The sequence below is a fragment of the Polypterus senegalus genome, chromosome 13 (assembly GCF_016835505.1).
Source record: "Polypterus senegalus isolate Bchr_013 chromosome 13, ASM1683550v1, whole genome shotgun sequence".
NCBI classification, from domain to species: domain Eukaryota; kingdom Metazoa; phylum Chordata; class Cladistia; order Polypteriformes; family Polypteridae; genus Polypterus; species Polypterus senegalus.
Window position 1 is genome coordinate 140,699,856 of NC_053166.1, and position 19,179 is coordinate 140,719,034.

The 19,179-nt window shown below is 35.6% G+C and overlaps 1 protein-coding gene across 1 annotated transcript in view; it reads left to right on the plus strand.

Moving 5' to 3' along the window:
- LOC120542657 overlaps positions 1 to 19,179 on the plus strand; it is a 61,169-nt gene that overhangs the window by 31,607 nt on the left and 10,383 nt on the right. Inside the window, exons 18-30 of the mRNA XM_039775258.1 lie at positions 2,872 to 2,951; positions 3,819 to 3,949; positions 5,329 to 5,456; positions 5,969 to 6,086; positions 6,769 to 6,981; positions 7,200 to 7,370; positions 8,643 to 8,792; positions 9,260 to 9,309; positions 10,111 to 10,231; positions 11,180 to 11,265; positions 11,912 to 12,035; positions 15,184 to 15,374; positions 16,889 to 16,979. Coding sequence (XP_039631192.1) covers positions 2,872 to 2,951; positions 3,819 to 3,949; positions 5,329 to 5,456; positions 5,969 to 6,086; positions 6,769 to 6,981; positions 7,200 to 7,370; positions 8,643 to 8,792; positions 9,260 to 9,309; positions 10,111 to 10,231; positions 11,180 to 11,265; positions 11,912 to 12,035; positions 15,184 to 15,374; positions 16,889 to 16,979 — 1,654 coding nt within the window. The remainder of the gene's footprint in view (positions 1 to 2,871; positions 2,952 to 3,818; positions 3,950 to 5,328; positions 5,457 to 5,968; positions 6,087 to 6,768; positions 6,982 to 7,199; positions 7,371 to 8,642; positions 8,793 to 9,259; positions 9,310 to 10,110; positions 10,232 to 11,179; positions 11,266 to 11,911; positions 12,036 to 15,183; positions 15,375 to 16,888; positions 16,980 to 19,179) is intronic.

The following is a 19,179-nucleotide window of genomic DNA, read 5'->3' on the forward strand; positions in this document are numbered from 1 at the left end:
GCAATCTATCTCATGGCACTGAATGAGCACCCTAATTTTGACAAAAGTGAATAAAATTTTTAATAAATACAGTATACACTAGTTAAACATGGAGAGTCTCAAAATTAGCTGTCTTAAGAGTTGTTCACTCTAATCATTATGCCTACCAAATACCATTTTCTATAGACCTCAGTTTCTTTTACATCACCTGATGCGCATTCAGCTCTAATGACCGATTCATTTAAGCAGACACTTTGTTTCAAAGTTGTTATAGTCTTTCTTTTTTCTTTTGCTAGCCTTCTTAGTGCTCTTGTGTCAGCAGATCTCTGCTTAAGTACCTCTTTACTTTTTTTTCCCTCCCTCACGAGATTCCATACAATTGTAGCTTTACATTCAATTTTAGATTTCCCTTTGAGTTTCTTTGGTTGTTGAGAATCATCACGCAGTTCTGATAAGATGTCAAATCTACGCTCAGGGTCCTCTCGCTCTTGCATAGACCTAAATTTCAGTTTGTCTGACCCTTGTGAAATAAAGCTACAAAGGGTTAAAAGCTGTTCTGCTGTAGTAAAAGGTTTTTAATACAGACACATGTGGTACGACAAGGTGAAATAAGTTGAGCTAGGGTAACTTCCTTTTCTACGAAAGCGTCTGTTAGACACAGGAAAGATGACCATTCCTTCTTTGGGGCCCCTCTGACACGTACACAAAACAGAAACGGTTGACAGATTTACACAATATAAAATGAAATGCATAGGTAAACATATTATGCTTATTGATAAGTAAGTGGAAGGGGGAGGGAGGAAAGATATTAAAAGCAGATCAAAAAAGGAGAACTTTGCTCTTATGCCTTGCAACGTAGAATCCATGTACTCATCTATGACTGAATAAAGACTGTGTGAGACATGCCCGGACACCATCAGACAGACACCGCATCTTTATCAAAAGTTCTTTTATTTTTTCCTCCATTGTTAACACAACTCAGTCCTGCACAGTCCACTGGGCCTTCTTGCCCCAATCACCTTAATACTGGGCCTTTCTCACTCTGTCCCTTGGACCGCCTTTCATCTCTCCATGGGAGCGTTGTCCTGCTCCCACTCCCGACTCTAGCTCTCAGACTGTAGGAAGGTGGGCCCTTTTTTCTATTTTTTTCACCTGGATGTGCTCCCTCTGACGTCACTTCCTGGTGTGGCGGAAGAGCACTTGGAAGCACTCCGGGCGTCCCTGGAGGGATTCTCCTCCATCTTCCCGGGTGTGGCGGAAGTAAATCAATCCCGGGCCCTCCGAGACTCGGGGCGCCCCCTGGTGGTGGCCACAGGTTCCAATAGGCATAAGCCTCCTTATTCCTCTCCTGTGGTCCTCCTCTGTTCCAGGGCGGTTGCCCCCTCGTGGCCCGGAGGACGTACATGCCACCTTCTGGTTCTTCCAGGCGTCCCGGCCGGGTCGTAGCCCCAGCAACTCGCCACAACTGATTGATTGAACTATTCCTGTCTTCCTCGGGAGTTACTTCCACACCCTCCAAATGATCAAATATATACAATGCCTGCTCCTTACTAGTCATACATCTTATACGCATATTAGCGTGAACCTCCTCCATTCAGTATACAACACTGATGCCATTAGTAACACAAAATCAACAACATTTTCTCTCTATAGGCACATGTACAAACCTTTCCACAATAGATGGAGAACAATTCAAATCAGAGGGATTATTTGAGTCAACTGAAGTCACAACTATACATTCTTGTCTTAACCGCTCGTTTTCAAGTTTTAAGCATTACAATTGTTCCTTGCAATGCCAGAATATCAGCTTCCACTTCTGCAATCAAAATTATACAAGTAATAGTAAACCAGCTTACAGTCTTTACACAATTCAAACTTTCAAAATTACAAAATATCTCGACGATCTGTAGTTTAAAATTCTTCATCCACTGCCATAACAACGTTGGCTGCTGCTGGCACAAAGAAACAGATAACCTTTGGTGCCCTCTTGCTTTAAACCCAAAAGCCAACTACTAGGTCTTAGTATTGTCTCCAAACAGAATTTTCTTTGTAAGATTACTATAACTGAAGAGCACAGGCAAGCAGAACTACATTGTCAATTCTTAAAACATGATAAAGCTCTTTAAGACCCAATAAATTATTCTATCTTAGCAGTTGGTCACTTGAAAAAAAAACCAAACAGTATATTTTAAAAAGGTATACATTTAAATGTCTATATCATAAGTACAGGAAAACATTCTTCTGCTTCCCCATTTAATTTTAAATGTTTTAAGTTGCGACATTCTGCCCACAGTGCGAAACAGATGTTCAAATTATTTGTAAGGTCCTCTGCAAAGTTGGCCTGTTCCATTTTTGCTTTATAATCAAACTGTTCTTTGATGCACTGAGCAGGTCTGCACACAGAGAGAAAATCTGTCAATTAAATCTTTTTTCTCTCAAAGTGTTTATTTACTGGGCACAGAAAAAGTATTTACGTGTTTAGAGTAACAAGTCTAGTAATTCTTTTGCTTCACGGGGTAATCATTTAGCCTTCAGGTTCTGTAATAGATCGCTACTTTCTGACAGTTTCTGATAATACAAAATATGGTACTCATGTGTTATAACCCTGCCACTCAACCCAGATAGCGCTTCTCCATTCACTCCCCACTCCTACTTAACGACATTAGAAACTTTGCGATACAATGTAAAAAACGATTACGTTTTTCACTTGACTGTGCCTGTGGTACAGTTATAACACACGAGTACCCAAAATTTGTCTTTGTTAATAATGTTAATTATGTGAGCATTCAACAACCTGAAATACCTTATGTGTATTTTACATAGACATGTACTATGTATACAAAGAGAAAGGAAAAGTTAAACTAAAATCTACATTTTAAAATTTTCCAACAGAATTCGCAGTGTGCACAGCGAACTGAACGATTCCCAAATGAGTCGGTTCTATACAACCATTAAGGGTGCCCTTGCATCAGGTACTGCAAAATATGATCAATCCAGCTGATTTACTCATGTTTTCTGTTCATTTTCTGTTTTCAATTGTGATCTGCTGCAGCCCAAAGTGGCATCTTCTGTACTTGAAAGAAATAAAAGTTGTTGGTTATAAGAAGTAAGAATGATGGTGTAAAACAAGAAGTACTTTAGGTGCACATCTGTGAAAAATCAAATGCAATTAATCTTTTTACAAAATATAAAGTAAACATCTTCTCAGATGGGAATTTGATGGTGAACTGACGGTGTTTTAGACAGGAAAGGGCAGACAACGGAAGTGACATCAGAAGTGAAACTGCCATCAATCTTTCATTATGCAGGGGGAGGAAGGGAGAAAGCATTAGCACACAGCGCCAACCCTTGGTACGATGGGTAACTACCATCACCAGAGCCTTTAAGCTGCCCACCAAGTGAACACACATGACATTGGTTACACTGAAAATGTACAATTACACCAGCTTTCCAGAAGCCCACCTAAAGTGTTAAGAACAAAACCCAATTGATTCACTCGTATTACGAATACAAAAATTCATGAATAAGGATAGGCATTTATTGTGCTTTGCTGCCCTACTTTCTGGCAACAACGCACAAGGCAACTACAGAAAGACTTTGTTTAGATCACCTTAGTTATATTGTACATGAGAAACAGAAACAGAAATAAGGCCCCACTTCTTGTGATGTAGGTTATTGTTGTCATTACAATTTTCAATATATAGCTTTCAACCTAATGTTTTAACTTTTTATATATTGTATATTTTCTGTGATTATTCATAATACATTGATTTAAATTTTATTTTTATTATTTAAATTTATTTATATAAATCTGACTTTTTTGTTTTTAATCAAAAAAGGAACAACACCAAGATGCTACAATTCCAGTAATCCAGCATTGAGCTCTACAGCTTGGCTTGCAAATTATCTTGGCCCATTTATAGCTTTCACAAGCCAAACAGATCTGCAGTCATTTGCTCCAAATGCACAAGTAAGTATTTTTTAGGTGTTTTTTTAAATATTCTTTTCCTGCTAATTCATTAACTTCAGACTCCTGGGATAAAGTCCTGGTATACTGCATTTGTGGAACTTCTGCTATTTCTCAATGATTGTGTGCATTTTTCTCCTACATCTCTGATCCAGTGTGACCAACTGGCCACTAGAATGTACTGTCTGGTTCCTTCCTTGAACATTAGGCACAGAAATAGGCTTCAGTCTCTGTTATCCTGAAGTTGTATCAAAATGTGTGAACCACTGCGGTGCATACAGCCATCCTCACCCTGACACAGACTGGAAGGACACAGATTTGCCACACAACACACAGCTTATTTACAGCTGGGGAGAGCCATTTCCCTGCTCCCCACAGCACAACAATAGCATGGCACAGTACAGAAATGTAAGCACAGTCCCTTCTCTTTGCCAATCTGTTCCTTTTCCCAGTCTTTCCACCTCCACTCCTCTTCAGCAAGCTTCATCCACCTCCTCCCAACTCTGGCTCCTGAATGGAGCGAGGTGGCTCTTTTATTTAAGCCCTGGGAGTGTTCCAGGTGGCTCATCAGTATTACCTGGAATCACTCCCAAGTGTGGTAGAAGTCCACTATAAGGCTCTGCAGCACGACCTGATGGCTCCCACAGAACTCAACAAGGCAGTACAAAACTCAAGTTCTTAACATGCCCTGCAGGAATCCCTGGTGCCACAGCCCCCAAGGAGGGCTGCCCTCTAGCATCCCAGAGGAGGTATTGCCTCAGCAAGCTGTAATGATGTCATCAAAAGCGTGAGTCCAAAACAGCTCTAACAAATACTATATATATTTGGATTACTGATTTGCTCAGTATCACAAGTGTGTTGAAGAAGACTCCACAGACAACATTCTGGTTTAGTCAAAAGCATCAGACCCCAAGCCACATATTCTGCCATTACCACGGCTTAAACAAAATCTATACTTATATTTTAGCCAGTCATTTAGAATAAATTGACACTAGTTAAGCAGTACACATAGCTATGGTACCATATCTCATCCCATACTGTAGCTTGATTTTAGGCTGCAAAGCTTTCTGTTTGAAGTTTTCATCTTCTCCTTGCTACTTTCTGGGTTTCCTCATTTCCTCTGTTTACCAAAAACATGCAGTCAGCATGGTTGGCAACTCAGAATTATTGTGATGAGACTGACTGTGTATGTCTGTGTTACAGTAAGGGAGAGATGAATGTACCAAATAAATGGACTTTGAATGAATGAACATTAAAGTGTAACTTAAAATGTTTACCATATACACAGAAACAGAAAACTATATGTTGAAATGTTTTTCATTAGTAAATGTGGTTTGTCAAAAAATTACCAGATTGTATCAATTTATTCTCATCTTTTTAAGCTACAACTTTTTTCACAAGACCCAACTGTTTTGAACTTCTTCAACACCTCTGCTGGAGACCTACCTGATGGACTCCTGACTTTCTATACATCTTTACTATTTTCAAATTCCAGTTTTACCCTGTCACAGTAAGTTGCACATTTCCTTGAACATCCAGACATAAAAAACATTTAAACTGTCAGCAGCAATACCTTTTCTCAAAAACTCAAATCAAGCCTTGTTCAGATTAATATGTGTCAGTTACTTCTGTATTTACTACTTTATTTCTATGTTTTATTGTAGCCATTGACATGATTCACAATAATTGGTTGATTAATTCAAATAAATGCTTTGTATGATGTTTAAGCTTGATTAACATTAACATGTTTAATTTCTTCAAGACATGAAAAATTCTAAGACTTCTCTAACATCATATAAATACTGTATTTCTACATAATTTGATACAGCTATGTACTTACAATACATAGCTTACTATGCCTAATTTCTCCGAAAGGCTTTGGTTCCCTGCACCCTTTAAATGAACTAAGTAATTTGTAAATAAAATAAAAATTATTTTTGTTCTGAAAAATAGTGGTATTGCTGAAATGTTAAAAGAATCACATAAGATGTTAGCTTACACTTTTATACTGTTTTATTTTAGGGTTCCTGGACGTCTACTATGCTATGTTCCAAGCTCCCAATTTAACACTCTAGGTCAGAGTGAAGCCTTACGCTATGCCCAACAGCTGAATTTAGCATGTGGCATGGCTCTTCCTTCAGTAAGCCTTCAAAATTTATAATACCTTTTTATCATTATTATCAGAATTTATTTGAATAATGGCCCATTATAAATGTTAAACATGTTGCAAACTATAATCAATTAGCATGTTTCTGTTTTTGCGTTACTTTAACTGGGAGATGCTACTTCATCCACCCAACATGTAAACAAAGTGATGTTTCATATCATTAATTTCCAGAGACACCATTAGGTACTACAAGATCTCTAAGGACCTCTATAAGATCTTTGGAACCTTTTATTCCCAGTCTATCAAACAAAATATTATCAAATTAAAAAAAAAAACAATTGTAATCATTTTCTTAAATACATTAATTCAACACATATGTAGATTAATCATGACTGGCAGGCAATCTAATTGCAAATAAATGTTTTCAGAGAACCACAGTAACAAGAAGCAGTTTATTTTGATACTTGAATGGTGATTTTTTTGCCATCGCAGTTACCCTGATCGAGATTGTAATTGTTGGTCAATGGCTAGATAGATAGTCGCTATACTGTATGATTCATCCATTTATTGTTCATCCCATTTGGGTGATGGAGGTAAATGCCTATCTCACAAGCAATGGGTGGAAAGCAGGCACTTGCCCTGGACACTGGTTACTGCTATAGTGAAAATTAAATACAGATAAACAATTGTGCTAACTAAAATGTTTTGCTTTTAGATATCTGCATCCTTGGCTCAAAACATTCAAAATGTAACTTCAGATGCCATAGCTATCCTCGGAAGTCAATGCTCTGGGTTAAGTCAATCCCAACTTCAGTCACTGACTCCAGATGCTGCCGTCCAGGCACTTTCAACCTTAAGTCAAGTGTCAAACTGGAACCAAGGGCAGGCTAATCAACTGATCAGCACATTGATCAAGGGTAATTTTCAGGTACAGTTTTTTTTAATTGTTTTTAACTTCAGCAAAACAGGTTAATTTTAACAAAGTGCAATTGGCTCAAATTTAAACCTATAAATACAGTAAATGAAACTGAAGGTTTAGTCACAGATTAGAGGTGTCAAAATCGTTTCTTTGTGTACACCATTGTAAACCACCTTCACCTAAAGAGTTACTGTATTGAATCTAAAATTTTATTTCTTCATGTACAGGTTGACAATGCCACTAACCTGCTGTCGCTAGGAAGTTTAGTACAAGGCTTACCTTCCAGTGCAGTTAAGAAAATTAGCCCTGATGTAGCTGTGAATGCTGGGAAGAACCCCACTTTTGTGGCAAATATGCTGGCTGCTCCCTCATCAGTGCAGATAATCTTTATTAGTCAGGTAAGTATGCCAAGTACCACTAATTTTCCATTGCACATACTGTATGTTTCTTTGAGAGGGCAGTAGAGGTATTTACATTTGTGTCTGTACATTACTTCACAGTGTACAGTACCTACCACTATTACATGGAGTGTAAGGTATACCATATTATAGCAATCTACTTGCAAAATAAGTAATTGACAACATATGTATAATTGTTAATTCATTCCTTTCATTATTCAATTGTTTACTCAATTTACTCAAATTTATTCAATACTTGTTTAATTACTATTGTAAAATCTATACAGTTGTATTATATTTATACAGTTCTATTAACAGCTTGCCTTGACTCACTAGTAAACTGAATATGACAGTTTTTTGTTTTTTTATAGTCATTGTCTTCGAGTCTCTATCAAGTAATGTTGCACAGTCCAGTTTTTTCAACGAATATTGTGAGATAATTTACATTGGTGAAATATTGGCGTCATGCTAAATGCAACAGGGCACTGCCTCCTGTTGGCTACCACAGTTATTTCGCTTCAGTAATAAAATCAAGTAAAAAATGTAACAGCAATGACCCTATCACTCTGTAAACATGTACAGAGTATGGTAAAATTCTTTCTTGCATGTACTAATAAAATGCAGTCAGTTACCATCCTTACCTCAAAATTTGTGTCTTTCTTATCCACAAAATCTCAGAATTCATTTGTCATCTATATGACAAAAATTATAGAAATATCTCAAATACTGAAAAGATGTCTTCTTATCAATTATATCAGTCTACCTGCACTAACTGACAGAAAATATAAAACTATATGTAAGAAGAAGGATAAAAAAACAACCAAAACCAAACAAAAGTTCTTTGAGGACATGTGTGATCTAAAAACCACACCCATTTTAACAGTAAATATCAAGATGGACCCATTCCATGGCAGGTAGTCTGTAAAATGTAAACTAATAAAGTGGTGAATCATACCCAAAAGTCTAAATTAAATGTTGAGGTGCCAAAAAGAAACAAGTGTTGAAGCCCAGAACAAATTTCAATACCCAAAAAGATTTATGTAAACCTTTCAAAATAAGATATACAAACATACATTATTTATATTAGGAATTATTTTGTTTATACTCAATTAATTAATACATCTTAAAAGATAATTTACTAATAAGTATGCTTTATTTGGTCTTTAACTTAAACTCAATATATGCTATTGAGAATTATTATCAATTAGAGGAAAAGCAAGAGTACAAGCCAAGCAAAAAAGTTGTGGTTTCAACTATTTTTTTTTTCCTCAGATTATCAATGCAAATACAAGCAACATTCTTCAAAATGTTCCTGATTCAATGAGCAATTTAATTCCAATGACTATGCTGACTTTCTCCAAGAATTCATTTGACACTGCACAAGTGGATAATATCAATAAGAAAAACTGGTCACCCGATCAGGTAAAATGGAAGCTGAAAAATAAAGTATCTTTGCAAACAATAAGGCAGCATTCACATGTTAGTAGATGACTAGCTCTTGCTTAAAATTATTGGAAGTGTCTTCATACAGTACAAGAGATCTAAAATTGGAAAAATGTAACAAAAGTATTTTACAGGAGTGTTTCTAGTTATGTAAATGATATTTTGAAAAAATGTTGCTGAAAATGTTACTAAACAGACAGAAGGGTGGAAATGCATTGTAAACAAGGACCAGAAGTCTCTTTCCTGACAGACAAAGACACATTCTAGTAGATGCTTGGGTGTCCAGAGAATCCCTCATATTACTGCTCAACACCCATTTTGTCTGCTGTCCTGCCTGCAGGCATATTACTTTTGATTTTCTCACTATGTGGCTTTGTAGTCAAACCAGAATTAAACATGACAAATATTTAATGATTACTGACAATCTTGTTACATTTATTTTTCAGGCCGCCATGTTTTTTACTAACCTGATAAGCAGCTATACAAACTACAGCAGGTAAATTCCACCTTTATACATTTTGTTTATTTTACTGTATAACCAACATGATATAAATGTTTTCATTTAACTGAAAAAATTGAACACATGCACAAATTCCAAGGTGAACATTGATGATGCTGCCTCACAGCTCTGCTTGCGTATTAAGAAGGCTGCTGTTCTGTATGTATTGTCACAGCTTAATTCGCTGTACAATGAAAGCATGTCCAGATTACATTTTTGATAGCCTTGTTCAGATATGGAGAAGGCAAAAAAACAATGGATATTTTCCAAATACTCACATACAGTAAAGTGGACAGAAAACATAACAAAAAACGTAATCATTTCCCACAGTGAAAACATCACGTCTTAGTTAGCCATTTTTACCTCTCACTGAGCTATGATCATGTACCTGAAGCAAGGGATGTCATTATGCACAGATGGAAATTTGCTACACACTTCAACATTGTCAAGCACTTCTTTGTGATTCCAACATGCTAATGACTTTTGGAACAAATCTTGTTATATTTTTAAATTGAATCAAACGCCATAGGTGGTAGGGATTATAAATTAAAAAAAAAATCATTCAAATAATTAGAATAATTAAAATACACATGTATGACTCCTAACTGGTTTATATAATTAAAGTAGTTTTAATATTACTGTAGTACAATTATTTTACAAATTTATTATAAGCATGACTTAAAAAAACAAGGCAAATCTATATATTGTGCTTAAACTTGAACACAGCATGAAATAGCACTTATTTATTATTGTTTCTTTGTTTATTTTAAATTTTTATCTGTCTTCTTTTTTCATTAGTCTTTCAGCAAACGTTCTTCAAGGATTCAGCAGTACTACAATCCAGGGCACAACCGCAAATCAAGTGGTTGAGATCGTGAAGGCATGTAAACAGAAAAATGCAGTGCTGAAAGAAGATCAGGTGAGGCTCTGCACAAACAATAAGTTGCTTCAGTTGTTTTGTTCAGTTGCTTTATTCATTTTAAAAAGGAGTTAAACTTCATTCATTCAAAATGTCAGATTAGATCAGATAGCAGGTGAAATGCTGCATTTTAAGAAAATACAAGCTAATTAAACAATAGAATAAAACAAGTAATGTTTTATATGTTTACTTTGAATGCAGTAGGACATAGGTGAACAAATTAATAAGTTAACTTACACTAAGCATCTACCATATATTTATACAAGACTATAGATGGCTTTATCTCCATAATTAACAGCTAACTTTATTATAAACTGTAAAACAGTAGTCATTGTTTTACTCAGAAATTGCACTTAGGGGACTTTTAACATTTTTTAACATTAGATGTTTTCCTTTCAGCTTTGTAATACCATGCCATGACATTTTCTACACCCACTTCATCCTAAGCAGGGTTGCAGGGGGCTACGGCCTATTGCAGCAAACAAAGGACACAAGACAGGAACACCACCAGGACAGGACACTAGTCCATCATGTGGTGAACAAATGCACACACTAGGGCCAATTTAGTGTCGCCATTCCACCTAAACTACATGTACTAAGACTGGGGAAGGAAACTGGAGCACCCAGAGGAAACCCATGCAGAAAGACAGAAAACATACAATGAGTATTTACAATTAAAATGTCACTAGTTAAAGAATTTGAGTTTGTCATACTGTACACTGTTATTACTATGAACAAAGGCTAACATTACAATCACAAATTAACAAAAATTGCACATACAGTGGGAGGTTTGGCGGCCCTCTTGTAGTAAAGAGAAAGTGCCTCCTTGCAGCAGTAAGCAGACCAGGGTTCATATCCTGGGTACTTTCTGCAAAGTTGTCTTGCTCTCAACCTATACGCTTTATAAAAACTTTTAAACTAATATGTTTTACATGATCTCTTTTTCAGCTGATGTCCATGGTTTACTATGTGAATATAGCAGGAAGCATACAAAATTTTACCAGCTTTCCACCAAACATGCTGTTGTATTACAAGTAAGGCTATATTTCCCTCTCGCTCTCTCTGACGATAGGCTAAATACTACAGAGGTTGAACAAACTTATATTAATTGATTAATGTCAGAAAAATATGGACTCATCATCACATGCAGAACCTTTTTTCTCTTTTTTGTTCAACCGTATGATTTTATTCTCCTGACTTCATTTGTTAGCTAAATTTCCATTCCATTGCAGTAAATCTATTCTTATCTTTAACTGAACACATTTTTTAAAGGAAAGGTTGTGTATTTTTAAGACTTTAAGAAGTTATTTCTTCATGATCATGGTAAACATTCATTTGATACATGAAATTGTGTTCTAAAGTGAAGCCATTTCTATAAGTTTCAAATAATACCTAGCCTGTTCTTGCACTTTAAAATGGAGATACGTGAAGCAAGAAAGGTTTTGATTTAGGGAAGAATGCTGATCAGATTTCTGAGGCAAGCTTGAGACAATTAAAAAATGAGTGAACCATTACTTTATCCATCTTATAACCTGTAAAAAATGTTCTAGGCATACACTACTTTTACTTCTTAAATGTGCCAGTTTTGTGTAGGAGGTAACAAACTGTTTTGATCCCAGCAAGATCTGCTGACAGGAAAGGACACTCATTTACATTTGAAACATTTTATATCCTTTTCAGATATACAGATGTACAAAACAACTGCGTAGCATACTTTCAACAACTTGGCAATGCAGACTTCGCTATTATTTCTCCTTCACTGACCATCGCATCAACACTTCTAACTCAAGCTTTAGCTTGCCTGGTAAGTGAGAGATATGATTTTATTCTTCATAAGGTATAGCATTTTTTTTATATTTTTTCTTTTTACTTATTTGCATATTCATCTTGCATCTTCAATTCAGCCTGATAGCCGATTTATAAAATACATCACTGTATCTTGGGAAGGAAAAATATTAACAAAATGAACAAGTAGATTAATACAGAGTATATAATTGCTGCTTCACAGCACTTCAATTCCTATATGGGGTCTTTCTGAGCGGAGTTGACACATTCCATCCATGTCTCTTTATTTTTCTTTTTGTTTTTCCACAAACATTTCTAGTTTTCATCTGTTGTCCAAACACTAGTAGTTAGGTTGATTGATGACTCAACAGTAAACCGGCTCAGTTCAAATGAGTGTGGGTTTTGGTATAAAAGAGGAGTCACCATGATACCTGACAGTAAATCACTGTAGTTTCAGTAATTACAAGGATTTTTACTGTATGGCTGCATACTAAGGCACTGATAGGGAGGAAAACTTCAGACAAAATTAAATACTGTAAATGCGCAAATAAAAAATGTATTGAGAAACAAGACTATATATGAAAAATAATATGCGAGTATAATTTAAATGTGTCATGAAATAGGTTCTTTGTTGCTTTTACATTTAGTTGTTTCTTCTTTTTTATTTCAGTGACACTGGGCCTCATATATAAACGGTGCGTACGCCCGTTCCCACACTCACTTCGAGATATATAAAAAGTAAACTTGGTGTAAAGTCATGCACATTTTCAAGGCAGCCTCACACCATGCGTATGCAAGTTTTTGCTTGGTTTAGCAAACGGGTGGCATCCAGTGGCAAAGCACCGCTAGTGTTTCGGTCTGATTTCTATTTCTTTTTTAGATTTGCATCTATGACGTGGGATTTTCTATAATAATTATTTAATTCAGTTAATTGTAATCATTCCGTAACAGTATAACAGTGCATGGAATGGCCAAACTATTCCAACTACCATGGCTGATTTAGCATTGTTAGAAGACACCGCAAATGGAAGAATTAGAAGAGAGTGCGCATTTACAGATGATGACGACTGGCTTCTAAGTTGATTTCAATTTCCAAGAGATATCCTCTTGGAGATGTGTGCTGAAATGGCGCAGGCTTTACAAAGGCAGACTTTGAAGATTTGTGCCTTACCTGCTACTTTGAAAGTTCTGTCCACCCTTGGGTTTTTAGCCACAGTAGTTTTCAATGTGAAATGGCTGACCGATCAGGTATTCGCACCAAGCCAGCCACATGAGATGGTATTATCTGCTTGTCAGATATATAAGTTTTCCTTACACTGTGGTTGAACTGGTAAACATCAAAGCGCACTTCACAGCAATGTCCAGTTTGCCAAATGTAATCGAAGCAGCCAACTGCATGCAACTTTCTACTGCAACAGCGCCGGACAAGTTACATCAGCCAGGGATGAATCACCAAAAGAATGACCTGACATTACATTATCTATAGCTGGAAAACCTATAAAAATGGCAGATCCATATAGTCGCAGTTGCTTTTTCCAACTAGTGCAGCAAAAGGCAAGCCGTCTTTTAAGGATAGCGAGTCACATCAATGAGCAGAGAATCGAACCATTGTGGCACTCGCTGCCAATGCTACACTATAAGGGCTTTGCTTATTTGCTTATGTAAATAAAAAACATTTCCACTTTATTAATGTGCTGCTCTATAGTACTCAGAAAGTGTGTTGCATTGTGCAATCAGGTAGTGTCCTGCATAATGTGGCACATAATCGTGGCTTGCCCGTACCTGAAGAGATGCGGTATGATGACCCTGACCCTGACACACCAAATGATCAGCCAAATCGGACAGCATTACAATTTCGTTTGAATGTAATTAGCAGAATGTAAAAACAGGTAATCAGATGCAGCATTTATTTTTTAACCAATTCATTTAATTTGTTGTCAATATCACATAGTATAGCCTTTATATTCCATAGTTCATTGGTCACATCTCTTACAGCATCCACTATTGCATTTTGTGACTCCAGAACAGTGTCCATCAGCACACAGCCTGATGGGAGTCGCATCTTCGACATGGGGGTCAGTTTTTGTAATATTGTCTGAAACAGAATAAACAGATGTTGGTCTGCGACTCACCTTTTAAGGTCGACTTTGATATTTGACCACTTTATTTTGGGCATGGTGTGACTTTATCAACTTGAACTTTTGAGTGTCTTTGCCCTGCTGTATCACTCCATCAATTTCCTTTTTCTCACTTATAGCACTTCTTAAGTCAACAAATAATACATCTTTCCTTGCTTTCACTTCACATTCGCTGAAATTCTTTTTTTCTATGTGCTTTTGCCATTGTATTTTAACAAAACTCTGAAAGGAAGGGCCTATTTATATTGCTTTGCAAATTCAAATATGCAAAATTCAGAGAGGGGTTGAGGTGGGGGATGTAGGCACATGCATGTGCGTTAAAATTCAAGGTGATTGGGTTTTATGGAGGGGCTGGTATGTGGAACTTGGCACATGCACAATTTTATGCATCTGGATTTTTTTGTACATACGCACATTTCCAGTTTTGTCAGTACGCCATGTTGTAGAAATTCTATGCACGGCATTATACATGAGGCCCACTAAGTTGAAAGAGCAAACTTCTAGCAAGTACTGCTTTTGATTAGTGAATCATCAGTAAAGTAAATCATAGGCCATCAAGGCAATTCATAGCTTCAAGAATTAAAGTAGCGGTCTCATGCAATATATATCTGCAACTTTTTTCTTGCGCTCAAACCCACCCAACATGTGCACACTACAGCCTTTCATGAACTTTGGCGAGTAAAAGTGACCCTTTTCATTTCAAGGAATATGTCTTGTTTTGTCCAGGTGCCACTGAAATAAATAGATGAATATATGATATGATGTGAAGGACTCATTACCATTGATAATATAGGGCCAGAAGGTAATAAATCAGTACGTGTGATTAATTTTGTTACTTCAACATCAGATGCTGGACAACATTTTATAAGATAAATGAATTATCAAAAGTAGGCATTATTTAGTTCATTTTGGTTCTTTTTCACTATAATCTGAATGATGATCTGATAACATTCAATGTGATCAATATTTACAGAAAATTCAAAAAGGTACAAATAAGATTGACAAGATTCCATGCTGTTTGTTTTCCAGAATATTACAGGTAACAACATCAGCAGTGCAAATCTGAATATTTTGAACAACATGGTGTGTCTGTTAAGTGGCCCTTACATTCAAAATTCAGACACCAGCATCACTGAAAAGTTGAAACTTTGCAGTACATTAACAGCAGACCAAGTCACTTCCTTGGAGAATATACTTTTAAATGGCTCAACCCAATACGGGTAAGTGCTTTTATATTAGAACTTAAACCAAGTACTGCAAAATAATGAAGCAAATAAATTCAAATCAGTTTTTAATTCTGTGTCAATTAATTTTAAATAAAATATACTTATTATGGTTATTTGTGGATTGAAGCTTGATTAATCTTTGTAGATCTACTTCTTGTACAAGTTACAGGGTAGTTAATTACTATTAAGAGAGTTACCACTGCATTGTCACTTATTCACTGAAAAAATATTCCTACAAACATTTTGATTGTGCTTTATCAACAGCAAATTATTTAATTGTAGTTCAGTTTCTTCCTTAAAGGTGTACATTTTAAAATTGTTTAAACAGCAACTCTTAATCATTGTTAATGAAAACTCACCAAACTCAACAATTAACACCTATCAAAGCAATACACAAGAATTCCACAAATTTAGTCCATCAGGCTCCTTTGTTTAGCTAATAGTGAAGATGTCCCAGTTTCTTATCCAAATATTTCTTAAAGGTTGTTAACTTTTCTGCTTCAAAAACACTGAAAAAAAATAACTAATGAGGTTGTTTGCTTATCTAAATTAAGATAACACCTTAAAATAAGACCTTAAAATATTACATAGCCTTTTCTAGTTATGTTGACATAAGTCTATTTACTGTCAAATTAACATAATTAATTATGCTACAATAAAACCAGTAAATTATTTTCATTTAACATAAGTGTAATAAGCCTCAGGGACTGTTGCCTTTACTTGTCTATTTTGTGTTAATCTTGATGTTGAGTTACACTTTTTAATACTCAAAAAATGGTATTCCCTTTTTCACTATACACCATTAAATGGATTTATTTTAAATAAACAAATTGTCTGTACGTGGCTGCCCTATATTGGCATAGAGATCTGCCCCTGTTGTTGCATTGTGGTCCAAGGTATGCCCACACCTTTGTGTAATTGCAAAGAAAGTTAAAGTTCAGTGAATCTTTATATGAATGCTGTGGGTTTTGTGTGGTTGTGGCTGCTGATTTATGGTATTTATTTATTTTTTTGACAAACTGGAAACTTTGTTCCCCATCCTACATCAGAAAAGAAAATCTTTTCCACCTATACAACACAATTATTAGCATGAACAAATTTCATATTTATCACTTTGACTATGAACTGGAAAAAGGCAGTTTTGAAAAAATAATGAAACAAGTATAATAGACAATCTAAATATATACCTAAATAACTCGGTAATGTGAATTTTTTATAAAAAAAAAAGTTATCAAAAAATTGCTTAAATATTGTTCTACTGCTGAGTCATGTTGATTTATGTAACATGATTAATTTTCTCCAATACAATAATTATATCAATACTGAAGTTGCTTTTTAAAATGTCTAGAAATTAGTTCCTTGGATTACTAAATTTCAGTTTTACAAGTCCTCTGGTAAAACTAGATGTGAATGTTAGTCAGTCACTTTCTGTTTAAATTGAAATTCTCTGTCTTTGTTAATACTATATATATATATATATATATATATTTTTTTTTTTTTTCCCCCAGAAATCCTTCAACCTGGACTCTAACCACACTGCAAAATCTTGAGCAACTACCTCTGTTTCTCACAAACAGGTTTTGGTCACAGTTTACAAAGGTATGTATGTATGTATATATTTTTTACATGATACAATTTGTTTGAATAGAAGATGAGAAGTCTTATTAAGTTTAGTTTAGATTTATTGTCTAATGAATTCAAGGAAATACACTATCGCCTCCCTTTTTTGTCTGAAACTCTGCACCCAACTGAAAACACCAAATCACAGCATGTGTCACCAAACCCAGGGGGTTCCTTCTCAGGGGTTTTCCGCAAAGCCTCGCTTAAATTAAAATGCCAAGCTTATCGGAGTCAATTTCTATTCAGACAAAAAGGATTAGGGCAAGTCATGCTTGGTAGGTGAGGCAACTAAGCGTCAACCATTAGCCTTGCCCATACCAGGCTAAAAGTGAAGCGTAACATTCACAATTTAGCATATCTAATGTTGCAGAATTCTTGTTTAAATTAATCTTACATTTTCTCTACAAAATGGTAAAACATCATAACCTAAACTATATCGACTAAAGATGGAGACTGTTTAAATAATATAATTCGTTTCCACCTTTTTTGTATGTGACAAAATTTTTAGCATATATAATGTTGCAGCATTCTTAGTTACACTATCAAAAATTAATGTGATGTTTGTTGCAAAGTGCTAAAATATTAAAAGCTATGCTACTTATTAAAACATTACAAGAATTAACAATGTACCACATTTAAATTATTGCGGCATTCATTCCCATTGACTTTTTTGTCATCAAGACAAAAGGAAAAGACACAGTAATAATATTTTTAAAAGTTAAAAAAGTGTGCTTCATATTAAAATTGTCACTTATGAAAAAGTTCCAATTCTAAGTTAGTAAAGTGTTTCAAGTATGACGCCCACTGATTAATACATTTACATGTTTAACATAAATAATGCCATTAATGTTTACTTATGATATGCAGAAATTCAGAACCGTGATGATCAGGCATTAGTCTGGATTGCCCCTGAACCTCATAAGCTTTCTTAAAGCATTTCTTAATTGTATTATTATTGATCAACTATTATTTCTTGCTTCACTGCGGAAAAGACCACAATTGTCACTGTTCCGTGTTCTTCTGGTTTATGACAATTAAATAAAAACTTAACTTTTCTAAACTAAATGCAAATAACTTTTAAGATGTCTAATAATACACCCTACATCGCGATAGATTCACGCATAAAGTCACAGGTATTTACCGCCAACAGTGCATCATCCTTCATTCTTTTTGAGCCCTGTTATCGAGGACAGGTTATCCTGGCTGCTTAACTCTCATAAGTGCACACATAATCTTGGATTGCTGGGGCCCACCCCGAGTTAACAGGAAGCACTTGGCCTTCATGGAAATGTGGCTACTTTACAAATTGGTTCTCAAACCCATATCAGCACCTCACACTGTAAAATCCTCCTCTGCCTCCTGCTCTCCAGTGTTATATATGTATAACATTTCTTTTGATATACCAAGGACGATACCCTCCTTTCCTGTCTTAGATGACATTTTTGTATATCGTTGCACACAACTCCACAAGTGTCAACACTCACAGTCTTCAATTTTATTTTGTGTATTATGGTTCAAACAAAAAATATATCAGTCAACAGACTGACATATGAGGGCATTGGACAGGTTTTGAGCTTTCATTGCGCTGAGAATCTTTGAAAGACTTGGCATTCCTGCCAATTGGCCTCCTTCTTGCAAAGTCTACAACCCTTGCAGGGTGCACACTCTTGCTCTGAAGTATATTAAAAATGTCTCCCAAAGTGTTGAAGAATAATGAGAAAGGTGCAGCAAAGGGAACCAAAATATGTAGATGCAGAACAGTTTTGGAAAGTATGCAAAAAACAAGAAATGTCGGGAACAACGGATTTTGGGAGCAACCAACACTGCTTCCCTCAATATGCAGTAGTCGATAGTTCTACAGATGCACTGTGTAACATTATGAAATCATTTTGACCTTTAAAAATGTTGTTTACAGTATCCTACTATATCTTTAACATTATAGCACTAAACATAATCTTATTCTTCTTGTAATTCTTCTTTTTATGGCTGCTCCCATTAGGGGGCACTACAGCAGATCATCTTTTTCCATATCTTTCTGTTCTCTACATCTTGCTCTGTAACACCCATCACGTACATGTCCTCTCTCACAACATCCATAAATCTCCTCTTAAGCCATCCTCTTTTCCTCTTTCCTGGCAGCTCCATCCTTAGCATCCTTTTTTCCAATATACTCAGCATC